The following is a 25,142-nucleotide window of genomic DNA, read 5'->3' as shown; positions in this document are numbered from 1 at the left end:
GAAAAAACTGAAAAAAAAATTGTAAATCCCAAATCATTCAATGGTTAGCCTTCAACTAAACTGTCTCAAAACCCCTGGAGTGACTTGCCAGGGGAAACCCAAGCAGTGCTGTGCATGTGAAAATAGGTACACTTGGGAATTGAAGGAAATTCAGAGAAGTTGCTCCCGAGTCACTAAGTAGATGGTATGACATGACTCACAAATTCCCTAAATTTATTCACAAGGTTCTAGGAATGAAGAGAAAGAACAATTAAATACCAATCCCTGGAAATGTGAAAAGTCTATGCAGACTGTTGGAGGAATGAGCTGGACAGCGTGGCCCTGAGTTCATAAGTGGACAAAGAATTATTTCAAAGCAAAAATAGCAGTATAGAATCCATCTTGTGTTCCAGAAAACCACTCTCATTGTTTCTAAAGGTCAGTGGGTTTTAAACTAAATAGTTGGAACTGGAGGAAATTGTGATGTTAGTCATTGTTTATTTTACCATATTATCTCCCCACATCTGTGGACTTTTGTGTTTAAACTAAATTTGTTGATCGTATTTCTGCTATGTCCATTGGATGAGTCTTCCTAATGTGAGAAAACCTTACAAATTGACAACTCATAAAAAATGTAAATGCTATATAATTTGGAAAATTAAGAAATATTATAAGGAATGAATCTATTTGTTACTTCATCTAATTCTCCAAATGAGTAAAGTCATCTCATTTAATATCTAGGTTGCCACTTACTGCACAACTCAGCTCTGTTAAAATTCACACATAGTACTGAGCAGAGACTCATTACCATGGACCATCTGTCTTTGTCTAGGTAGCTATTTTAGCTGACTTCCTGGTGGCTAGTGTCTTCTATCCACTACTCTTTTTCAAACGACTCCTTAAATACCAACTGTTCGCTCCAGGAAAGAAGCTGTCCTTTGGCAACTCTTAAAAAAAAAAAAAAAAAAGATTTATTTTTTATTTATACAATAGCTTGGGTACAGGCCAGAGGCACTTGAGGGTGAGAGTATTCACCAGAGACAGAGCGGGGAACAGAACAGTCAGACTGACTGAAATACACACTGCTGAGGGGAGCAGCGGGCAAGACAGAAGTCTGCGCCGTGTGGGAATCTCCCTGGCGTCCAGGAATTGAACCGGCACTGCAGAGGCTGTGGACAGCTTCACAGCGCTGCGCTCAACCTGCTGCTCCACCAGGGAGGCCCTCCTTTGGCAACTCTTTGAGGGGAGATAATCTGGAGTGTCCTGTAGCCATTTCCCCAAAGTTACACATGTATTTTCATCTAGGTCGACCAAGGCAAAAGCTATTCCTGCCAAAGAAAGATGCTAAGAAATGTGCACTGAAGAGATGACATCCGAGAGGGTGGACGCTGGCATCAGCCCCAGTCCTCGTCCCCTCTGATCTCAGGAGGATTCGCAGACTTCACAGCTCCGGTTACGCCGCGTCCGCAGTCCCCGCTCGCCTGCCTCCTGCTCAGGGGACTGACCATGTGCACTTTGTACACACAGCCCTGCTGACCCCTGTGTGGCCAAATGTCAGAGCCAGTGTGGGAAGAGGAAGTTTTACTGTTTCACCAATAAAAGTGTTCCAAGACTCGCCAGAGAACAAATAAACACCACACAAAACACTGTGGCTCCTCCACAGAGCAAAGATGCCCCGGTGGTGATGCCGTCCAGGATGATTTTCTGAGGGGAGGGGGGTGCTTTAAGAGGACTCTGGAGGCCAGGGACGGGGTGGGGGGGTTTGTCTGGCAGATGTGTACTTTTTGAAAGCCTGCAAGGAGGTGATCTGTCAGAAAAGCAATTGTCACTGTCTGCAGGACTGGTGCATTTAATAAAAAACAAACAGGAACACTAATCAATCTTCTAGATTGAAATGAATTGTTAAATGACACACGGGGGAAAAAGACATTTCTTTCAAACATACTTCTGTTGATGACTTTTAGTTTTAGTTTTATGAGTAAGTTGCCTAACCTCAAAAGCATTTTATTAAAAAAAACTGGCATATAAAGAGGGTCATCCTAGGCACAAGTTCAGTCATCTAACTCTAATCCTAGCCAGCTTACACTTCCAGTGCTCTTGCTGTGAGCATACTGTATCTGCATAAACAAGCAATTGTTAGACTAGGTCAACATTTTGCATTGAATTGAAAGACAGAGTTTAGAAATGCTTGTATTATGGGGCTGAAACAGAGCCAAGCAAACTGTGAAAAAGTAGAAAATGCCTCCTTCCTCTATATACATGCGCACAAACACACACAGCCTGCCTGTATGATTGTTATTTATTATTAGTGTCGCACAATTTAGCAAATAAAATTGGGGTTTTCAATTAAATTTCATTGTCAGATTAAATTCAATTAAAGGCATATTCTTTTAAAGTATAGGTGTGTTCCAAAATTTGGGATGCATTTAAAATACACCAAAAGTAGACTTATCTGAAATTTAAATTTAACCGGCCATCCTGAATTTTATCTAGTGGTCTTGATAATTATATATATATATATATATATATATATGCGCATGTATAGACTGTATATAAATTTTATGTTATTTTTGGAGTTTTTTGTGTGCAAGAGAGATTTGTGTGGATATAAGAGAAAAAAGGAGACAGGGAACAAATGTATAAGTTAAATAAGAACTGAGAATAAGAAAAATTCATGAACTTACTGGAATGTATTGTCTCTAAAAATACATAGTTCCTGATAAAAAGTGAGAACTTGCTGATATCTTAAAAATAATTCTACTGTAAATGAAAATTGTCTCATCAATATGTTAGTATTGACATTATTCAAGATTCCTATTAATATTCATTTCACCCATTTCATAATTAGGATACAGTAGATCCATAGTTGGCATACAAACATTTAGGAAGACATTATTTACTTATAAATTGATGTCTTTATAAATTTTATATACATACACACACACACATATATCTCACCAACATCTGACAAATTAACCTGAATCTATTCCTCATTTGTTAGGTGGGAATATAATAATGAATATAGTAACTATATTATATTGTTATGAATATATTATATATTATGAATATATAATATATTGTATATTATGAATATATAATATATTATATATTATATATATTGTGAATATATAATAATGAATATAATAACTATCTCTTAAGATACTATTGTATTATAAGAAATAATGAATAATACATTTATGAAATGTGAAAACAGATATCATTACTATTCAATTAATAATTTAAACATTGAAAATTTAAAATGTACTTGTTCCTTTTGCATCCCTTCTCCACGGCATACCTGTAAGGATAACACACATCTAATGTGTGCAGCACCACCGGAGACAAAGCAGAGTCTTAAGTTTAAAATTACAACTCTAAGGAAAAAGTCAGAAGAGATAATCATATACAGAGAACACTTCACCAAAGAGGAAGTTGTAACTTTCTAGAGGTTCTCTTTGGCCAAACAATTTTTTTTATTATTATTATTATCTTTGTGGGACCAGTGCCAGCGGCCAGGGAAAGAACCGGGAGGCCCCAAACTATTTTTTAATCTGCCAAAACTTATTTCACCTTGAAGAAAATCCTAACTGCACTGTGCAGGAAATGCCCTTTAGACAGCATGACAGTTACACCTTTCTTCTTGAAGCATATGTCATTATAACACTAACTCTCACATTCTGGTGTGAAATGTCTGCTGGTTATTTGCAGTAGTCATGATATAATGTTGCTGAGAACAATGAGTTAGGGAATTCTGGAATATTGCTCCTGATGAAATGCAGGAGTAGGTTCCTGGGAGCCTGTGGCTACAACATTTTTATCAACTGATCAATAAATAATCTTATTGTCTATGTGCATATGTGTGTTTAAAGACAACTTACTTAATGTATGTTGATTCATTAACATTAAACTCATGGCCAACAGCACTATGGTGTATGCATAAGAAAACCCTGATGAGTGTATTTGCTCTGTAACACAGACTTTTTGTGCTTAACCTAGTGGACCATTTCAAATAGTAAACTCTTCAACAAAAAGATTTAAAAATATGAAAAATGTGGTAATAAATAGATTGCAAAAAGGATACTTATTTATAGTCCCAGAGGAAAGATACAAAGGCAACGTCATCTTCATGTAACATGCATGATGGGAAGCTCCAGATGTTTGAGAATGAAGTTGAAAGCACTACCAGCATTCTTGGAGGTTACAAATAAAATTTAGTAGGTGCGTTCAAAAATACAGGATCTGTGAATTATGAGGCTTGGCAGTATTTAGACTTTAGAATAATTTCTAAAAGTTGAACTTACACTTTAGTATCACCAACTAGAAAGTAAATTTCTGGATTATAGGGTTATGTTTATTTTTGTTTATTGTTGTATTTCCAGTTTTTAACATATTTAAAGTGCAGATGCCAGGCCTCCCTGGTGGCACAAGGGTTAAAATTTCAGAGCTATCAAGCTATCGCCAGCCACTGTGGCATGCGTTCGATCCCCAACTAGGGAGCTAGACCACATGGTACAGCAGACCTCTCCTGTCTTGCCCGCTGCTCCCTTCAGCAGTATATTGCAATAGATCTGCCTATTTTGCTCCCCACTCCGTCTCCAGTGAATCTTCTTACCCACTGCACCTCTGGCATATACCGCAGTTCTTGTATACATACATTTAAAAAAAATCTTAAAAAAATAAAGTGCAGGTGCCTCATGACACCTGTCAGATAAGTGAGTGAATAAATGAATGAATGAATCAATCAATCAACCAATGAATCAATACTTCAGTCTTACCTCTCAATACAATTCTATCTTCCAATTATAGGTTGTCACATGAATAAATGTCAGGGATTTGTTGACTCATATTCTGTTGGGGTATTGCACACAAAGGCAAAAAATCGTCAAAATTCCAGACACACACACACACACAAATCACAAATATTTTTAAATTTCCCAGGTAACCATGCCCAACCCCTCCCTACTTTCAATTAGCTGGTGCCCCATTTCCGAACAAAAAAGCCAAGTCCAGCACAGCTTTCAGGAGCCAGATCTCTTTATTCCCTGCTGCATGTGCACAGGCTTATAAAAAGCCTTTGTAAAAGCTGTAGTTGCTGAATATTTGATGAGCAACATATGGTTGAATGACAGCCCCAGTTACTGCTATTCAAAGTCAGATACAGCCAAGTCAGCACCTTGTCATGGCTTTCGGCTCACTCATTTGGACAAATGTTTCCTAAACACTTGTTTTCATGAGAACTGGCAAGCTCAACTTGCATCCATGACCATACCTGGCCATTGAGTGGAACAAAGAGCACTACATCACATGACCAGGAAGACCCTCTTGCAACTCAGTTGCCCCATGACTCACTTTCTCGAGGTAGTTGCTTTACCATCAGCCATTTCCTGTGCTCATCCTGCGTGTGCTTTTAATCTGACTGCTTTTAACTCTTAACAAATGATAAGAGCTAAAGCAGCGGTGAATCATTTCAAGGATTTAGTTCCGGAGCCCTTCGCTGGCCAGGAATCCTTCAGATTGACTATCCTGCACAGTACTAGGCAGTGCAATTGACTCACAGCTCTCCTCACAAATGCTGAGGAACTGAGGAAGTGGCATTTACAGAAGTATTTTGAGTAAGACAGATTCATCTTTAGGAAAAGTATGTGCTCCAAAATTTGCCCTTTCCAACTTTTTTTCCTTCAGGGCCACTGCTAGCCCTCCCACAGGACATTTTCCACTGGGCACATGCGCCTTGTGGCCCAGGGTAATGTTGAGCCCTCTGACCTGTTCGTTTCTCTCCAATAAGCCTCCAGCAACCCCATCTTACCCCGCAGAATCTCTCATAATTGCTACTGTTGCTCTTAAAGATGGACACAAATGTGTCAGAGGCTAGCAGAGGCCTGCTCATGCCATAGACCCAGTCCCTGGGAGGAACATCCCCGGACAATGCAGTCACAGACAGGGCTGGGGGAATGGATCGAGCGGGACATCTGGGTAGAATGCAGTCATAGCAGAGATTGCAACAGAAAGTATTGGGGTTTTCCCAGAACAAGACAAGGGTTAGGGCCTTTAGATCCACTCAGTGACCGCACGTTGAAATGGGTACCACACCCACCATGGTGGGGTGGGGAGGCGGGGGTAAGCAAACTTGCATCAGATCCTTTCAGCTGAGGAGAATTCTCAGAGATGGACAGACATGGCTATGTGCCCTCTGCTACCAACACACTGGCGATACCTTGGTCTTAAAGGGGTATTGGGGGTGGGCAGTGGGATTTGGGCAGGGAGCTACAAATCTACTGCAAGGAGAGTGAAGGCACTCCCCACTAACAACTGGAGTACTAACTTGGCAAGTGCCCTTACAACTTAAAAGAACAGTTTTCATTTTGTAGATGTCATCCAATCCAAAGGAACATGATACAATATACAATAGTGTGCCCAATTGCAAAGGGATCCTGTACTATTGTTCATGGATAGACAGATTGTAGAGGAGGAAGACAAAAGACACTGTCTCCATGACTTGAAACCACTCCAAACACACATGCAATCTTCAACACAGGCATGCCCCAGACTCCAGGCCAGGTCTGGGACTCTGGACTAGGGTTCCAGGCCAACCAGCCATGGACATTGCTGAGACTGGGTGTGGGGAGCAGAGGGCACAGCGGCATCATGTGACACAGCCCACAGCCTCAGGTCCTGTTAGTGGTTTTCCCCAAACAACCCTTGAGTGACACAGTATTAGCAAGTTGAAATGCGGAAAACATAGTTAGGCAAAATTAATTTAAAAAATATAGATGGACAGAATGAGGGCAGGAAGGGGGTAGCAGTGTGAAAAGGAAAAAGGGAGGAGGAAGAAAAGGAGAAAAGGAGTATTAAATAGTAAACAGTAAGATTAAAAGGACGAGTTTAAAGGTTACTGTGGCTCTGGTGGCAAGTCACTGCCTGGCCACTTTAGACACTCAGCAATGAGTATTCAAAGACAAGATAAAATGAATGCAAATTTGGTGTCAATAACCTCCATGTACTTATTTCTCTTTCCTTCTTAATACTGTAGAAATATATAAAACATTGTTTAAAGTATAATTATCCACTTAAGATTGTCACAAGGCAAGTGGACAACCACATAATCGCTACACTTTTCACTTTATATTCATTTTATAGTAGAATACAGCAGAATGAGGGGAAATGCCTATGTAGGTAGCTGAATTATTTATATTAGAAGATTTCGCTCATTGAATCAATTTAAAAATTGCCTGTTTCAGGAACTATTCATTAGCTTCTTATGTTCTCAGTTTCCATATCTGTAAATCATGGGGAATTGTGAGAATTAAATTAATTAGTGTGTAGAAACTTGGGTTAATTGGTAGTATAAAGTAAGCCAAACACCTTATATGCTACCTACTTATTTTTTATAATTAATTATTAAAACTGCTTGAACGTTAGGTAAGTTGTCATCTCAAAATGTTATTTTGTATGAATCCACACAAATGTATGTGGGTGTGTTTAAGAAGTTGCACATGAGCTAAAGCCCGGACTCTAACAAATGAATCATTCAGAAATTAGTTTTGTCCAGTCTGTGAAATGAATCAACTTTAAAATCAAAATAAATTGACTTGAAATGCAAACACAAACACATCAAATAATTTAAGCACGTTCAAAAGGAAGATAGATTTTAAAAGTAAAGGATGAGCTATTATTTCCTCCTCTACCTATCTATTCAATACATAGCATATGACCAGGTGCCCATCTGGGTCCCCCAGGGACAAAATTCTTACTGTTCTGACTAAGTATGTCCATAGTCAGGAGCTCAAAATAAGGCCCTTTGGTGATTATTTTATATACCACACCACATAACACACACACACACACACACCAGTGGGGGCTCACTCAACATTGGAAGAAACCAGGACTACAAGAATTCAAGGAATTTTCCCAAGACCATGCAGTTAATATAATGGCAGAATTGGATCCATTTCCTTGGGACAGATGGCCTGTTCTAGCTATGCTTATATGTCAATTGCCTTGTAGCAGGCCTCACAAGAAAGGCACCAGTGACTGTCAGATGAATAAACAAAACAATAGCAATTTGAAGAGTGGGTCAACAAACTGGTATCAATTCAAGTGAATGACCTCACTATAATGACAGGACAGCATCTAAATAACAGTGAGGTCATATCGTAGACCTGGTTTATCATAGCTGAATAAAGTCAAAAGGTTAGGACTTCTGAAATCCTCTCTTTAGTTGTATAATAATATGACCCACTGTTTCCTGAGCTAAGAATTACAAATGTTGCCTTGAAACTCCCTCTGTCTGACTAAACAATGTTTGCCAAATTTAAAACAACAATGGAATATGACAATTGCACCATCCCCCAAAAGGACAGACAAAATAACCTTAAAGACCTCAAATTAATTTATTTATAAAGTCAAGAAACAAACATCTGAGTACTTTTGTTAGCATCCCTATTGATAATAAAATAGCTAAAATTTACTCAATTAAATACTTTCTTGAATTTTGCTTTATTATGACATAATAAAACATAGTAATAATAAGCCTAATGGTATAAAGACTAACAGTGCTTTTAACAAAAACCAGATGTAAGCAGTTTTAAATATCTGCTACTATTTCCTCTCTGACGTCTAAACATGTCTCTACAAGTTACAGACCTCTTTTCCTCTTTATATAGGCAAATTGAACATCGTTTTTCTTTTACAGGGTGTCTTTTGTGGTTCTGACTAAGTATGTACTGAGTCAGGACCTCAAAATAAGGCCCTTTTGGTGATTATTTTATATACCCCACCACATAACACACATGGCACTAAAATTAATTATGATTAGTACAATTTTCTCTTAAACTGGGACTGTTGTTCAGGCCTGAGTAGAATAAAAAAATCTTTTCTTTTTTCAATCATCTTAGAATTATTTTTGGCAGCAATGTACAAAAGTTAACTTGGTCTGCTGAGATTTCACTTGCTCACAATTATCACCAAGGCACCATCAAGCCTTTCCTTTAAAACCCCCTTCTAATGCCATCTTCCTGCCCCAAAGTCAAAAGAGATCCCAATAGCCAAGAAATATACATTCTTAATAACAACTTTTGAGTGTAAACACAAGGAAACATATTAAAGGATTTGCTAACTTGTTCAAAATAACAAAAAGATTTCAGAGACCTGCTCCTTTCAAACCAAGGAAAAGAAAATCTCAAAACCACATATTGAAAAATATTTTGAGAGCAAAGCCTGGAAAGGTTGGCGAGGTATAGCTCTGTTGCATTTCCTTGGCAAGCTGACTGGCCTCTTCAAAAATCTGGCCCCACTATTCATGTTTCACCTACTTGATAGGGTGGGGCAGGGGAGGAGTAAGGGGAAAAGACCATATAGAGAACAGAGAAATATAAAGAAAGACCTACACAGGCAACCCAGACTTTGCCCTTCCTCAAGCATTGGAGTTTGGTTCTCCTCTCTCACAGTGCTATCCAATCTTTTTCTTAATAAGATTTTTTTTTTAATATTATTTTCTTTTCTTTTTTTTTTAAGACTTATTTCTTATTTACACACATGCTGGGGCACAGTCCAGGTTTGGTGCACGAGAAGGTGAGAGGATTCACCAGAGACATAGAGCGGAACAAAATAGGCAGACTGACAAAATACACTGCTGAGGGGAGCAGTGGGCTCAACAGGAGAGGTCCGCTGTGCCATGTGGGACCTTTGCCAGCTGGCCGGGATTGAACCGGTGCTGCAGAGGCTGTGGACAGCTTCACAGCACTGTGCTCAACCGCCTGTGCCATCAGGGGAGACCCAACTTTTTTTTTTAGCATAGAAAAACTGGGGCATAGGCCAGAGGTGTGAGGGGGTGAGAGGATTCACCAGAAACAGAGGGGGAAGCAGAACAGAGAACAGGAAGATTTACTGAAATACACTGCTAAGGGGAGCAGTGGGTGAGATGGGAGAGTTCTGCTGCAGCACCACAGGGTTAGCTCCTTGGCTGGGAATTGAAAGCAGACCATGGCAGTGATGCTGTTAAGACTTAACCCCTACATGCCAGGAAGCTCAGGGAACATGTGGGATAAAGGCTCTCATGATCAATATGGGTGCTGGGACAAAGTGACAATTTGTCATTAGAAAGGACACAACTTAGAGAACAATCATCAATACAGTCCTTAGTATTTGTTTGTATAATGTAAACATTTTACATGTGAACTGATCAGATGATGCTTGAAAGGAACTCTTCCTGCAGGCTAATGGCTATTGCTGCTCAGGTGATGTTATAGTTTGGTAATACGGATAGCTTCTTGTCAACTAGCTCTCAATAATTAAATGCCTCATCCAGAAAAGGACTGGATAAGGCCCTCTTGTTCACTCTAGCTTGTAAGAGGATATAGTCACCCACACATCAATGCAAAACCTGCTGGCAGGACCAAGCAAACAGACAGAAGCATGGTCCAGCAGTAGCAGGTATGAACTGTAGCTAGCTAGGTGTATCTCCCCCATTTCAGAGTGGAGACACCACCGATACTACTAGAACTACTTTGTATTAAGAATATATGGATGAACATAAAACTTTCTGTTGAATCCAATTGAAAATGACTCTGTCCTCTGAGCATTTATAGATCATATCGAAGAATTGAAGACCAGGTACATTAAACAAGGCAGTCTAAAGCAGCTTTGTGGGGAAGGCGCCATGGACACATGGAAAAGTTAGGGAAGAGAATGACAAAAGGAAATCAAGAATCTAAATGGCCCAAAATGTGACTAAGTTTCACTAGTATAAATTTCTTACCAATCCTTTTATAAAAGGTGAGGGGGTTAATATCCGTATCTCACTACGCAGTTTGTTAATGGGTTTTACAACCAGGTTTACATCATCATAAATATTTTTTTTTTACATTCCAGAATGTAAAAAAATGATCTTTCAATAGATCATTTTATTATTCTTTGGTTAAATGAATTAGTATACAGGAAGTATTAGAACGGGACCTGGTACATAGAAAACATGATATAAAAGTTTGGGCTGTCATTATGATTACTAACATCCTCATTTCAAGAACCACTTCAGATATTATATTGCTTCTTTGTTATGAGTCAAGTAGGTACTGCTTGGCAGCTTGCTGCTTTCTTGGCTGGATCTCTTGTAACAACATCCTACATCATATATCTCCACATATATTTATCATAGAAAAATGCTCCACTTATATTTGTCTTGTCATGTGAATCCGCCAAGGAGTTTTAATTCAAATAAGCTTTAATTGTCCTTATTTATAACAAAGAGTGACCTTCATACTGTTCTATACTAAATACTGCGTGTTTTCTCATTTTCCCCTAAAAGTGACATACCTAATTCAATCAACAGTTGTGCCCCTCCAAAAAAAAATGTTTGAGTCGAAAATCTATAGAAGTTACTTTAAAAGTAGTTTTCCACCATTGACTCTATCAAAGACAAGCTCTTAAGACAACTGCAAAGGAGAATCTTGAGATCAGTCCAGAAAACTGTCAGCATCACTGGAATAGATAGGTACACGGTTTCCAAAAATGACCTCTTCGAGAGGGTTGTCATTCAATGAGATGGAAAAGATCCAGTGTGTTTTTGATCGGCTGCTCCAGTGAAGAACCGTGTTTTCTTCCCTTTTATTCTCCACAAATCCAAGCAGAATGTTTTGTGTAGAGTAGTCTTTCAATTAATATTTGTTGAAAGATATACCAGTCACACTTAACACCATGTATATATAACATAAACATAGTTCATCAATCCACAACAATGCGTATTAAAATATCTCCCTTAAATATACCAATATTATCAGTCTGGATCCTTGTATTCAAGACCTGGTAATCTATCAGTCAACAGGTATTTATTAAGTGACTCGGTTTCCCTCTTCCTTTGCAAATCCCCAGAGGACTGTGTTCTGTCAGGGGAATGAGTCAGAACAGCAAAGCAGCTAAGAGCGTGGCTCACCCACACAGCACCTGCCTGTCCAAGCGTTTGTTCTTCACCCATCTGGAACTCCGTCTGCATCTATAATGAGGATTTTTGATAATAGATTTTAATGAGGATAACAGCTTCCTTAAAAGATTATTGTGAGAATTAGATTAACTGATGTACAGAATAATAATATGTACACACTAGGCAGTATTCCTGGCTCTCTATTAATAGGTTGTTTATCCCAAATATTATTTAACAAGAAACCTTATAAACACATAATTCTCAGTTATTTAGAGAGCAGTAGGAAAAGTCCTGAAGGAAAGACTGCCTATGGTCAGATACATGAGATTTCTAATCTAGCTTGCTCTGATATTCAGAGTAATAATGTTGCATTTCAAATAATACCAAATTTATTATTATTGTTAACCAGTATATATTGAGCACTTACTGAGGCCTTCTTCCATATCTCCCGCTATACAAGCCTTTCCACCAGTGAACTATATTCAATACATCAAAGGTAAAGGGATTATATGATGTATCTGGTTAAGAAATATCTCATCACTTGGAAACCCTTAAGTAGCCTAAAGTTAATTATATACTAGTTAATAAATTTAATAAAAGCAGTCTCAATCCAAATGCAGAGCACAATGTAAAGTGGACAACAAGAAAACACTGATTTTTCTCCCTACAATATTCTATGCTTAAGTAAAATCCTACTGTTTTAAATAAAAGATCTTTATTTTTTCAATTACTCTTGATTCTCTGATCCCAATTAAACCTAAAATAACGTCAACAAAAAAACTGTGAACCAGAGACACTCTTTGGGAGGGGGGAAGGAGGGATTAGGGTCAAAATTGGGGTTGCAATTGTATGGGGAATATAAAAAGAAAAAGAAAAAAAAAAGAAAAAAAATTTTAAATAACAAACCCCATGGATTATTTACCCGCAACTTCTGTCTCCAGAAGACTGGTATATACAGTAAGTTATTCTTTTTTTTATTTTTTTATTATTTAAATTTTATTTTTACATTCCCCTTACAATTACACCCCCCTTATTTTGACCTCAAGCCCTCCTTTCCCTGCCCCCCACTCCCCATAGAGTGTCTCTGGTTCATAGTTGCTTGTTGATTTGGATATTTTCTTTCTTATAGTTATTCTTTTTCCTGGTCCCTTATTTAAGTTTTCTAGATTCCTGCTATGAGTGAGACCATCCGGTATTTTTGTTTTTCTTTCTGGCTTATTTTGCTGAACATGATCCCTTCCAGCGCCATCCATGTTGCTGCAAATTGCATGTGTTTATCTTTTTTGAATGCTGAGTAATATTCCATGGTATATATGTACCACATCTTCTTGATCCAATCATCTATTTTTGGGCATTTGGGCTGTTTCCAAAGCTTAGCTGTTGTAAATGGTGCTGCTATAAACATAGGGGTGCAGGTGCTCTTTGGAATTGATATTTCTGTGTCCTTTGGGTAAATACCTAGGAGTGGAATTGCTGGATCATATGGAAGCTCTATGTTTAGTAGGTACAGAAATCTCCACACAGCTCTCCATAGTGGCTGGACCAGTTTGCACTCCCACCAAAAGTGCAGGAGATTTCCTTTTTCTCCACATCCTCACCAACATTTTTTGTTGCTAGTTTTTTTAATATGTGCCATTCTCACTGGTGTGAGATGGTATCTCATTGTAGTTTTGATTTGCATTTCCCTGATTACAAGTGATGCTGAACATTTTTTCATATGCCTGTTGGCCATTTGCATTTCCTCTTCAGAGAAGTTTCTTTTTAGCTATTCTGCCCATTTTTTGACTAGATTATTTTCTTTGTTTTTGTTGAGTCTCATCAGCTAACTATACTACAAAGCCATAATCATCAAAACTGCATGGTATTGGAACAAGAACAGACACACAGAACAATGGAATCAAATAGAAAATCCAGAAATAAACCCACAGATTTATGGTCAACTAATCTTTGACAAAGATGCAAAGCATATGCTCTGGAGCCAAGAAAGTTTTTTCAATAAATGGTGCTGGGAAAACTGGGTCGCTACATGCAAAAGAATGAAGCTTGATTACTACTTAACCCCATGCACAAAAATCAATTCAAAATGGATTAAAGAACTAGATATAAGACCTGAAACCATAAAATACATAGAAGGAAATATAGGCAAAACACTACATGGTATGCACATCAAAGACATCTTTACAGACACATCACCCAAAGCAGTGATAGTGAAGGCAAAGATCAACAGCTGGGACTACATCAAATTAAAGAGCTTCTGCACAGAAAAAGAGACAGTGACAAAAACAAAGAGAAACCCCACCGACTGGGAGAACATTTTTGCAAACAACACTAATGATAAAGGACTGATCACAAATTTTTTTTTGCGGGGGGACCCTCGCTGGTGGCCAGGGAATGAACTGGCGCTGCAGAGGTCTTGGGCAGCCTCTCAGCCCAGCGCTCAACTGCTGTGCCACCATGGGAGGCCCTATGCAATAAGTTTTTCTATGATGTTTGCTATAATGGAGATTTAGGTAAGCATAGGCTTATAACTGCATTGACAAATGATTTTAGAATACTAAATTCTCAAAATAAATCCATTCCTTTCATAAATATTTACTGACTGTTTACTATACATCAAACACTGTTATGGATCCTGGAAACCTAGCAGTAAACAAAACAGCAACATCTTTGCCAACTTGAAGTTTACATATCAGATGGGAAAGAGATTTAGTCAATAAATCCATAGAAATGGAGCTCTGGTTTAGCTTCCAGTGAGGTATCAAACCCTAGTGGCAAACACATCTCATTCTCATTGAATACTAGGGAGAATGGCATCTGTTTCCATTCATGGTTTCTTGTCACTTGCCTCATAGAGGATATAAAAGAGAATGTTGGAGAAGCTGAGAGTTGGAAATATGGAAAGAATTCCAAGTCAAGCAAGGGGGTGATGAGATCATGCTATGAAGTTGGGGGGCCGGGAGCAAATGATACACTAAATATGGCAAGTTACAGGTGCATATTCCCCATGCTGTATATATGTGAGCACTCATTAATGTGTAGAGAGAGACAGACAGGCAGACAGACCGAAAGTAAAGAAAGAAAGAGAGAATCACCCTTCCTGGAGCCAATTCAAAATCACTTCACTCAAGTGCTCTCAACATGGGAAAGAGAAAGGGGTCAATATTGGACCAAGGAGATGAAAGAGAATCACTTCTGGTGGATGGAGTGAACCCACCTGCCTGGGACTTACCGAAGAGCACACATCTGGAGAGGTTCATGCTAGCTCAGGGCAGGGGATGCTGAAGTGGGGAGGGGAAGAAGCACAAGGAGCTGTCCCAGGGAGGAGTCCCAGAAACCCTTGGGCACACATTGGCAGAGGGGAGAAGTTTTAGTTTAAATAATATTTTATAGTTTTAATTCTTACTCTGATAAGGGGGCATGGAATAAACATCTGAGACTGATTGGATCACTAAAGTAACCAGGGGACATTTTTATCATCTAAGACTTAGTGGATGAGCCTGTGGATTACTTAGAATTTCACCAGCAGAGAGAGGTCAGGATTCGTCCCACAGAAACAGGAAGTCTGCATGGCCAGGATAGTCAAGCGCAGCTCTTGATGTGGATTGGTTACACACATAATTTCAGATAGGTTCAAACATTGAGAATAATGAAATAAGGTGGGCACTTCTAAAGAAGTGTATTTAAGTTAAATCTGAATTAGAGAAGTGGTCACCATTTGAAATCTGGGAAGAGACTGATAATACTATTTACCAATACACTTTCTTATCAATTGTGAGAAATGTATGTGAACACAAATTAGAAAATTTGAGTGCAATTGAACACAAGTCTCCTGAAGAGCCACACCACAGTCACCAAGGTCTGCCATGGCTTGCATCTGCTCCACATCAGTTTTGATGTCCCTGACCACGCACCACAGAAATGCCCAGTGGGGAACATCTTAAAACACAGATTTTGGAAATTCCTACAGTAGGTGTCTCATGTGTTACAGGAAAAAAAAAAAAAAAAGTATGTGAGACATACTTTCCTAGAGTTCCTGCATTTCCATAAACAACAAACAAATAAATGAGGTTATGTTGAATATCACTCGTGTTTCTTGGCACTGAAATACAGGAAAGAGGAAAATAAATAAGCATAACCTGCTTCAAGATAGTAAATGGACAGATGCCTGTGGGTTGCCCTTCCAGCTCAGCTCCTTTTCTCCTTTTAGGAGATCACCAACAGACAGTGTGCATCCACTGTGCTCTCTTAGTAAGCAGGCCCTGGAAATTGTGTTTTTCAGAATAATCTACACAGAGAGGAAAAGCTTCTTGCTTTGATTTGATGTTTCCCTTATGAGCCTCCTGACAGTGTCAGCCCCTCGCGCTCCTGGACTGAGGGATGGGACTTAGTAAACACACTTTTGACAATCTCACCGCCCCTACAGAGATTAGGGCATAGCTGATTAGTTTGAAAAGAGGACAGAGCCAGATGCTGTCACCTAAGTATGAAGGGGGATATCTCAGGTGTCTGATTTCCAGATAAAACAATAAGGAGACACCTTAATATAAAACAATAGATAATTTAATTGAATGTACACAAATACTCATTTTAAAGCACTTTATTCTAAATGTGTATGGAATCTTCTCTCTGTAAAATGAGCCCACAACATGAAATAAGAGCTTCCTGTAGGTCATTATCTTAGTTCTGAGGCCAGGGATGATTCTGTTTAAATGTATTTGTTTGTATTGAACTCTAGGAATGCGGGTAGGATGGGTGGGATCCCATAGACAACACATTTTTGGTTTGATGAGGATCCATATAAACTCACATTTCTCTAGTCTTTCTTAAGTTTGTGGACTAAGGACTTAAGTGACTTGGAGGAACTATTGTTTAGATTCTTCTGGAGGCAGGAAAATTAACATAGCATCTGCAGTCCTAACTATTTGGATGAGAGAAGGTGACAGGCACTATAATTTAATAGTTAATGGGATGAATGGGGCAGACAGAGTCATTGTTTGGGCTCTATGTACACCAGGTCTTTACTTCTTTTCCTGAAGAATCCATCATTGAGAAGGAATCACCACCAGAAGTTAGAGTGTCCACAGAGGGCTTTCCCAGGCCTCTGCAGGTTGGGCAAACACAACTTCCTTTCCCTTTCATGTAACACATGGTCAGCATACTCCATGAAGGAATTTGGCATATCTTTTATTTCCCGCAATAGTATTGTTTTGAAAAACAACTTGTTAAATTTTTCTGAATGTTTTTTAATTTTAATACTCAGAATTCAAATATATCTATGTATATGTATATTTATAAACCAGACCATGCTTTCTAATTAGAGTCTCAGAAAACCTAGTAACTCTTCCTTTCTATGGCTTCAGGCTATTATAAAACAATGCATAAGAGATCTGCATTTTGCTTTAACATGCTGGAGAAACTATCCTTCAGATGCAAATTACTCCCTTTCCAGAGTGGATTAAGGCACATGTGTAAGAGATCTCAACTGATTTACAAACCAGATATGCTTGGGTTCCAGCTTCTTACCAAGTTCTCCTAACTATATGGCTGAGAAACAACACACTGCTCCATCTCTTTTCCACTTACAACATTCTCCCCCAATTGAAATCAATCAATAATATGCAATGCATGAGCCAATGTTGTCACATCATCTACCTTATTTTATCGATCCTACACTGAGTTTTCTGAGCATTAACAAATGAAATCATTCCAGAAATACTATAAACCCATTAAGAAATACCTAACAAGAATCTGGTATGGGGAGATGAGCTGTGTAAGTGAAGAGACCATGTAGAGTAAACCTTCAATGTCATTGATAGTTCTTGGAGACAGCAACTTTAAACAAAATTACAAATAAGAAAACCATGTTCTCAAATAACATGTTTTCACTCAAGGTCAGCCAGGACTCTTTCTTCTCATCAAAGTTATAAGAATCAATTTTGACCAAGATACCATTATTTGGGGATATGCTATATCTCCAACAGGTTCACACCATCCTAGTTGCAATGGTTCAAGTGTTTGACATCTGCTCCCCACTGGAGCAAGAAGCTGCAAAGATGGCATCTCTTACATCAGATAATGAAAAGAGGGAGGCCAGAAAAATGCATTCATGCTATGGTAAACAAATTTCTCTTACCTTGCATCGTCACTTTTGTTGGTTCTGAGAACAGAGGAATGAGCAAGAGGTAGATGAGGTAGACAAAGGAGAGTCCATTGTATCTGAATGCACATGCTGTGTTTGGAAAAGAAAGGAAAGAACACATTAAATAACAGCAAGCTGACAGGACCACAGTATACACAAATGTTACATCAGATATGGCTGAGATGGACACATCACTGCCTAAATAGACATGCCAGTTACAAATGAAGACTGTTCTTCATTATGCTTTTAATTAATTAATTAATTAATTTTACATTATTCCTCATTGTTTACAATGTATACTTTCTCATCTTGGTTATAGTCTCCATGAAATTCTCACCACCAATTCACCCATATACCATCACTGTAGTCCCTTGTGCTCTTCCCACCCCTGGTTTGACCCTACTCCCTCCTCTGCAGAAAGTCTTCAGTTTATAGTTGCCTGTTGATTTTGATTTTTACTTTATTATTATTACTTTTTTCCCTTATCCCTTATTTGGACCCACTACATTCCTCCTATAAGTAAAATCATCCAGTATTTTTCACTTTTTTTCTAGCTTATTTCACTGAGCATAATCCCTTCCAGCTCTATCCATGTTGCTGTGAATGCCATGAGTTTATCTTTTTGATTGCTGTGTAATATTCCATTATGTATATACACCACATCTTCTTGATCTAGTCATCTATTTTGGGGTATTTGGGTTGTTTCCACAGCTTACTTATTGTAAATAACACTGCAATAAACATAGGGGTACAGGTATCCTTTTGAATTAATGTTTTTGAGTCCTTTGGGTAGATACCTAGGAGTAGAATCTCTGGATCACATGGAAGCTCCATTTTCAGCATTTTTGAGGAACCTCCACACAGCTTTCCATAGTGGTTGGACAGTTTGCATTCCCACCTGCAGTGTGGGAGCATTCCTTTTTCTCTACATCCTCGCCAAAATTTTTTGTAGCTAGTTTTTTTTTTTTTTTGATATGTGCCATTCTCACTGATATGAGAAGGTATCTTGTGGTTTTGATTTGCATTTTCCTGATCATGAGGGATGTAGAACATTTTTTCATATGCTTGTTATCCATTTGCATTTCCTCATTGGAGACATGCTTTTTAGCTCTTCTCCCAGTTTTTGACTGGGTTGTTAACTTTGTTTTTGTTGAGCTTCATCAGCTCTTTGTAGATCTTTGTAATCAGCCCCTTATCATTAGTATTGTGTGCAAAAATTTTCTCCCAATCAGCAGGGTGTCTCATTGTTTTGGTTGATGTCTCTTTTGCTTTACAGAAGCTCTTTAATTTGATGTAGTCCCAGCTGTTTATCCTTTCCTTCATGATCTTTGCTTGGGGTAATGTGCCCTTAAAGATGTTGCTAGGTGTATATTGTGAAGTGTTTCACCTATTTTTCTTCTATATATTTTATGGTTTCAGGTGTTATATCTAATTCTTTAATCAATTTTGAGTTGTTTTTTGTGCATGGTGTGAGGCATACACATTTTTTTTTTCATATAGCAGCCCAGTTTTCCCATCACCATTTATTGAACAAACTTTCTTTGTTCCACTGCATATTCTTTGCTCCTTTGATGAACATTAGTTTTCCATAAATCTGCAGGTTTATTTCTGGGTTTTCTATTCAATTCCATTGGTCGGTGTGTCTGTTTTTGTTCCAGTACCATGCAGTTTTGATTATTATGGCTCTGTAGTATAGTTTAAAGTCTGTGACTGTGTACCTTCATTCTCTTCCTTTTTAGTCAGAAGGGTTTTGACTATTCTGGGGTTTTGTGGTCCCGTGTACTAACAAATGGAAAATTAAAATACATCATCCCTGTTCTTAATTTTTTAAAGGTGTATTTATGTATGCATACAAGAGCTGTGGAAAGGCCAGAGATGTGTGTGTGTGTGTGTGTGTGTGAGAGAGAGAGAGAGAGAGGATCCGCCAGAGACAGATTGGGGAACAGAACAGGCTGATCAACTGAAATACACTCCTGACGGGAGCAGCAGGTGAGACAGCAGAAGACTACTGCACCATGTGGGTTGCACCTTGGCCAGCCAGGGATTGAACTTGTGCTACAAAGGATGCAGATAGCTTCATATTGTTGCGTCTTAACCTCTTGCGCCACCAGGGAAGACCCTGCTCTTAATTTTTAACCGGGAAAGCAATACAAAATGAAAGCAGGTTATCATTAAGTCTTAAATTAACCTGGGTAGATTCAAGTCACTATGGAAATACAAAGGGTGACATACTCACTGAGGGTTTGAAATGGTCAAGTAAGGCTTTCAATGGATTGATGACATTGAAGAGAAATAAAAATATTTGTTCTATTCTCTAGGGCAGGCTTTTATACAAATTTATATTTGTATATATTTGTATTAGATTTGTTTATTTTATAAATATATTCAAGCTCAAAGGAACTCACCCACATCTTGAATTCCCCTGACTGGGATTTGATTCAGTTAGACTTGAGTTCAAGTCAGCCTGTCTCGCAAGTCTATGTTCTTTTGTTTGTCTCACTCATCTTAAATATAGGCAGAATTCCAGAGATGTGTCTCAGTGGTTTCCTTAACTTTCCCCATTTCCTCATTCTTGAAATGGGTATCAAAGTGTTTCTAACTTATAGAATTACTATGATGAATTAATGTAGTAATTCATTTAGAACATTTGTGTTCTTATTCACAGCCAGTCCTAAAAAAAACATGAGCAATTATTGCAAGCACCCTCATATTAAGGAGAAGAAAGTGTATAGCATTACAAAAAGAAAGAAAATGAGTACATTATATCAGTTAACAAACATTTATTGGTTAAATAAAGGAGGCTAAAAGTGAGGAGTAAGTATGAATTGTGGGTTGAGGAGATTGGTTTAACAGACATTATAGAACAGAGAAATGTTGGAATGAGGTTAGGGGAGAAGAAGAGGGCATGTGGATCCAGAGCTGACTTGTTAGAAACTGGCTAAGAAAACAAAAGAAAATGACAACTCACTGGCAAATTTGATAGGAAAAAATATCTTGTAAAGATTAATTTGACAATTGTACATGAGCGAGATTGGTGGGAGTGAATCTTGGTTGCTGTGGTGATTGGGGTATAAATGAAGACTCAGATGGTATGGTAACCACAGGTATTTACTTTTTAAAATAAATGTAGAGAAGTATGAAGAGAAATTAAACAAAAGTGACTCCAAGGCCTACAACCCAGAGAAGGATAAGTATAACTGCCTTGGAGGAAAGGAAGATGTTTAAGAAGGAAATTGTAAGTTTACTTTTATACACATACATGGGATCAGATCATGGAATTTAGATTGGATGGGAATTTTTGGTAGATAGTATGGACAGCATTGCTGCTTAATAACTCTAGAGGGGAAAGGAGGTGAGTCCTGAACAAAGGGGTTCACAGAAATGGCAAGAAATAGCAAACTCTCCAAAGGCAAGAACAAAGAAAAGTGCTAAAGATGGAGGCACCTGTCCTGGCTATTGCTTAAGTTTGGTGCTGGGGATGAAAGAAATCTGGCAAGTATGAAAGAAAATGCAGCAGAAAATTTAGAAAGAATGAGAAAACCCAAGAAGTTCAGTTCCACAAGAGGAAAAGTTTCCAAGAAAGTTCACTGCAACAGAGAAATGGATGTGTTATTTGATCATCAGTAAGGAAGTCCTCAAAAACCTGAAACCAAAAAGATTTCAGCCCAAAGAAAGGACGAGAGCAGACACATGGGGAGACATAAGGAGCACAGTCATGACTAGGAAAAAGAAAACACAAAGTGAAGTCAATGGGTCAAGAAACCATAAGGAGGGAGAAGGGGGAGGCATGGAGTGGCGAGACCTGGGTGGTCCTAGTCACAGAATGTGAGGGCCCTGGGACCACCAGACAGCCCAGTGTGGGATGCTCATTGGGTTTACAAGGCTGGATGGAGAGGCACAAGTCCAGAGACAGAATTGGGACAAATAGGAGCATACACAGCCATGGGCCCCCTATTTCCAGTGACTGATTCTGAAAGCTACAATGAAAGAAGTAAATGGAGTGCAATATGGGATGGTGAGATAGGTGAGGATGGAATGGATGAGAAAGTGCTTTTTCACCCCAAAGGGGGTTGTGAACAAATATATAGCTTTGATACCACCATCTACATTCCCAACCTCGTGGAAAGGTCCCGCACAAAAAGAAACTCCTATACTATATATTAGACTGTCAGGAAAACATAGAAGAATATATGTTTGAACTGTTTTTCCAGTTTTTTTCCTCAGTTCTGCTTGCTATTTCTTATCCAGTGTTGATGTTCCAAATATCCAAATATCAAATAAATTAGGTTAGTCATTCAGTCAACCATTATTTCTTTTTGTTAAAGATTCATTTATTTATGCATACAAGAGGTGGGGTACAGGCCAGAGGTGTAGGGAGTGAGAGGATTCACCAATGACAGAACGGGGAACAGAACAGGCAGACTGACCGAAGTGCACTACTGAGGGGAGTGGCGGGTGAGTCAGGAGAGGTTTGCTGCACCATGTAGGTTGCTCCTTTGATGGCTGGGAATCAAACTCGTGCTGCAATGGCTGCAGATTACTTCAAAGTTTGCGTCTTAACACTTGTGCCACCATAGTGGCCCAACAATTATTTCTTATGACACACATGTACCATGCATCGGATTCCACTCTAAGTGTTGGGGACACATCAAAGAACACACGTCACTTATTGCCTCAGGGAGCTAATATTTTGGTGGCAAGACTTATGAACAAAGATCACAATATAACAGTGATCACATACAAATGTTTTGGTACTCTGGAAGGTAAATGTCAGAAAAACAAGAAGTCAGCAGGTGGCAAAGGGGTGAAAGGCAGTGCTATCAAGCTATTGCCAGCCACTGTGGCACAAGTTCAATCCTTGGTCAGGGAGCTAATCCACATGGCACAGCAGACCTCTCTTGCCTTCCCTATTTCTCCCCTCAACAGTGTATGTCAGAATATCTGCCTGTTCTGCTCCTCACTCTGTCTCTGGTGAATCCTTTCACCCCCTCAAACCTCTGGCCTACGCCCCAGTTCAGGTATGCATAAATATATTTAAAAAAATAAATCTTAAAAAAAAAGTCATCAGCAGGAAAAGGGAGAGCGGGAACGCTGAGTGGGGAAGGCTGGCTGCGCACTCACTAGGTGCACTGAAGACAGGCCTCCATGAGAAGGTGAGATCTGAGCCAGGAGGTAAGTAAGGTGGGTGAGTGAGCTGACCCAGCCAACTCCTGGACAAGTGGGCCAAGTGGAATAAGTGTCTAAAACCCCACACCCTGGAGCAGAACCATGATAATCCTTTTGGACTTACCCAGAGCAGCGTATGGAGGCCCAGTGTGCCAGGAGGCCTGTGTTGGGCTGGGTCGTGTGGAACCTGCAAGGGTCACTCCAAGTGGTCAGTTGAGCGATGGTTCTCATGCTCAGTACCAGAGCACAGACCGCTCCCTGTGTCTGCTACTGTACTACCCAGAAATATGCATCCTGCATTCCATACTACTCTCCAGCTAAGCAGCTGGCATCTTCCCCTACCTGCCAAGCAGCTGGCATCTTCCCCTTCCTACTTCCTGCCTCCTTGCCTTGGCAGGCACCAGTCCCTCTGATAAGCACACCCAGGCTTCCTCCAGCAGAATATTCTTTTTTTTAAATAAAGATTTATTTATTTATTTAGTTAGTTAGTTAGTTATGCATAGAAGAACTGGGTGTAGGTCAGAGGTACGGGGGATGAGAGGATTCACCGGAGACAGAGTGGGGAACAGGACAGGCAGATCGACAGAAATACACTGCTGAGGGGAGCAGCGGATGAGGCAAGAGAGGTCTGCTGTGCCATGTGGGTTAGCTCTCCTGGCCGGGGATTGAACTCAGGCCGCAGAGGTGATAGCACTGAGACTTAATCCCTAGGCCACCAGGAAGGCTCCAGCAACATATACCTACACAGCTCACCATTTCCTCTTCCGGGAGGTTGTTCATGACCCCAACCTTCCCCCAAAGGAGGAAGGTTTCATGCCTTGGTGCCTCTTCTAGGACACTTCCCAGGTGGCCTCAGTGGATGTGTTTGCATGTCTGCAACTATCTTTGTCTTCTCTAGTGCCATTTGTTGTTTCAGTTTATGGAAAGTGCTCACAAAAGGAATGAGAATGGAATGAATGAATAAAAAGGAGTGAAGAATACTTAAGACGTCTAAGAAGGAAACACTGGAAATCCGAAAGTATAGCGTTTCTGTTGGCATGACAATTGACATTGCCCAAAATAAACACACAATCAAGTAGAACTAGTGAGTCACTTACAGCAAAGAGAAGACAATAAAGGCTTCAGGGCACCACTTAGGGGCTTCGCTGCTGGCTACCACTAGGTCCCCCCCTTTAGTCCCCCTGAGGAAGCCAGCTGCCAGGCTGTAAGCTCTCCTTGAGGTACAAGTGCAAGGAACTGAGGTCTCTAACCAGTAGCCAGTCCTTGCCAGTCAACAGCCACAGGAGTGGGCTTGGAGGAGGGCCTCCTGAGCTGCTGCCTGACAGACATCCTGACTATAGACTTGTGGAGAGGCCAAGCCACAACTGGATCACTCCCAGAATCTCTGAGACAGTGTTTGATGCTCTAGACTGCTAATAGTTTGGAAAGTTTGCATGCAGTATTAAATTAGCAATGCTAATACTCAAACATTAAAAAAAAAAAAAAACTAATAAGGCCACCTCTAATAATCCAACCCCATTTCTCCTGATCTGAAATTTCCCTTTTGATTGACAATAGCAGCCAAATTTCTAAACTCTCTGCTTTAGTTTTATAGATGTGACGTTGTTAATAGAAGAACAGCTAAATCCATGACCTGATTTGGCATCTGGATTATTTTGGGTCAAAGACAAGTTGGATCCAGAAAACTCAGGAAAGTTCCCCTTTACTTTCCCCTTTAACTGCCTAAAAAAAAAAAAAAAAAAAAAGATAGGGTATGTGAGCCAGAAAAGAGCTCTTATCAAAGATAAATTTTTACATCAGGAAGACTTATCTGCTCTGTCTGGCAAACATGTTGTTTACCAAGCATCTGTTCTTCATCTTCCTGTGAATTGACTTCCTCCCCTTTGAAGTCCCAGACCCCTGCCACTTTTCCTTAGTGCATGATGACAATAAGCCCCAACAACT

At 39.4% G+C, this 25,142-nt stretch overlaps 1 protein-coding gene across 4 annotated transcripts in view; it reads right to left on the bottom strand.

The window, feature by feature from the left end:
• The window catches only part of PIEZO2 (piezo type mechanosensitive ion channel component 2), a gene marked incomplete at both ends in the record, with an annotated part of 483,404 nt that overhangs the window by 371,134 nt on the left and 87,128 nt on the right, over positions 1-25,142 (bottom strand). For all 4 annotated transcript variants that reach the window (XM_084251721.1, XM_084251720.1, XM_084251722.1 and 1 more), the window contains one exon: positions 18,027-18,122. In XM_084251721.1, coding sequence (XP_084107847.1) covers positions 18,027-18,122 — 96 coding nt within the window. The remainder of the gene's footprint in view (positions 1-18,026; positions 18,123-25,142) is intronic.

Source organism: Talpa europaea, assembly GCF_964194135.1.
Source record: "Talpa europaea genome assembly, chromosome: 13".
Lineage (NCBI taxonomy): Eukaryota > Metazoa > Chordata > Mammalia > Eulipotyphla > Talpidae > Talpa > Talpa europaea.
Note: the sequence above shows the minus strand (reverse complement) of the source record. Positions and strands in the feature narration are given on the sequence as shown.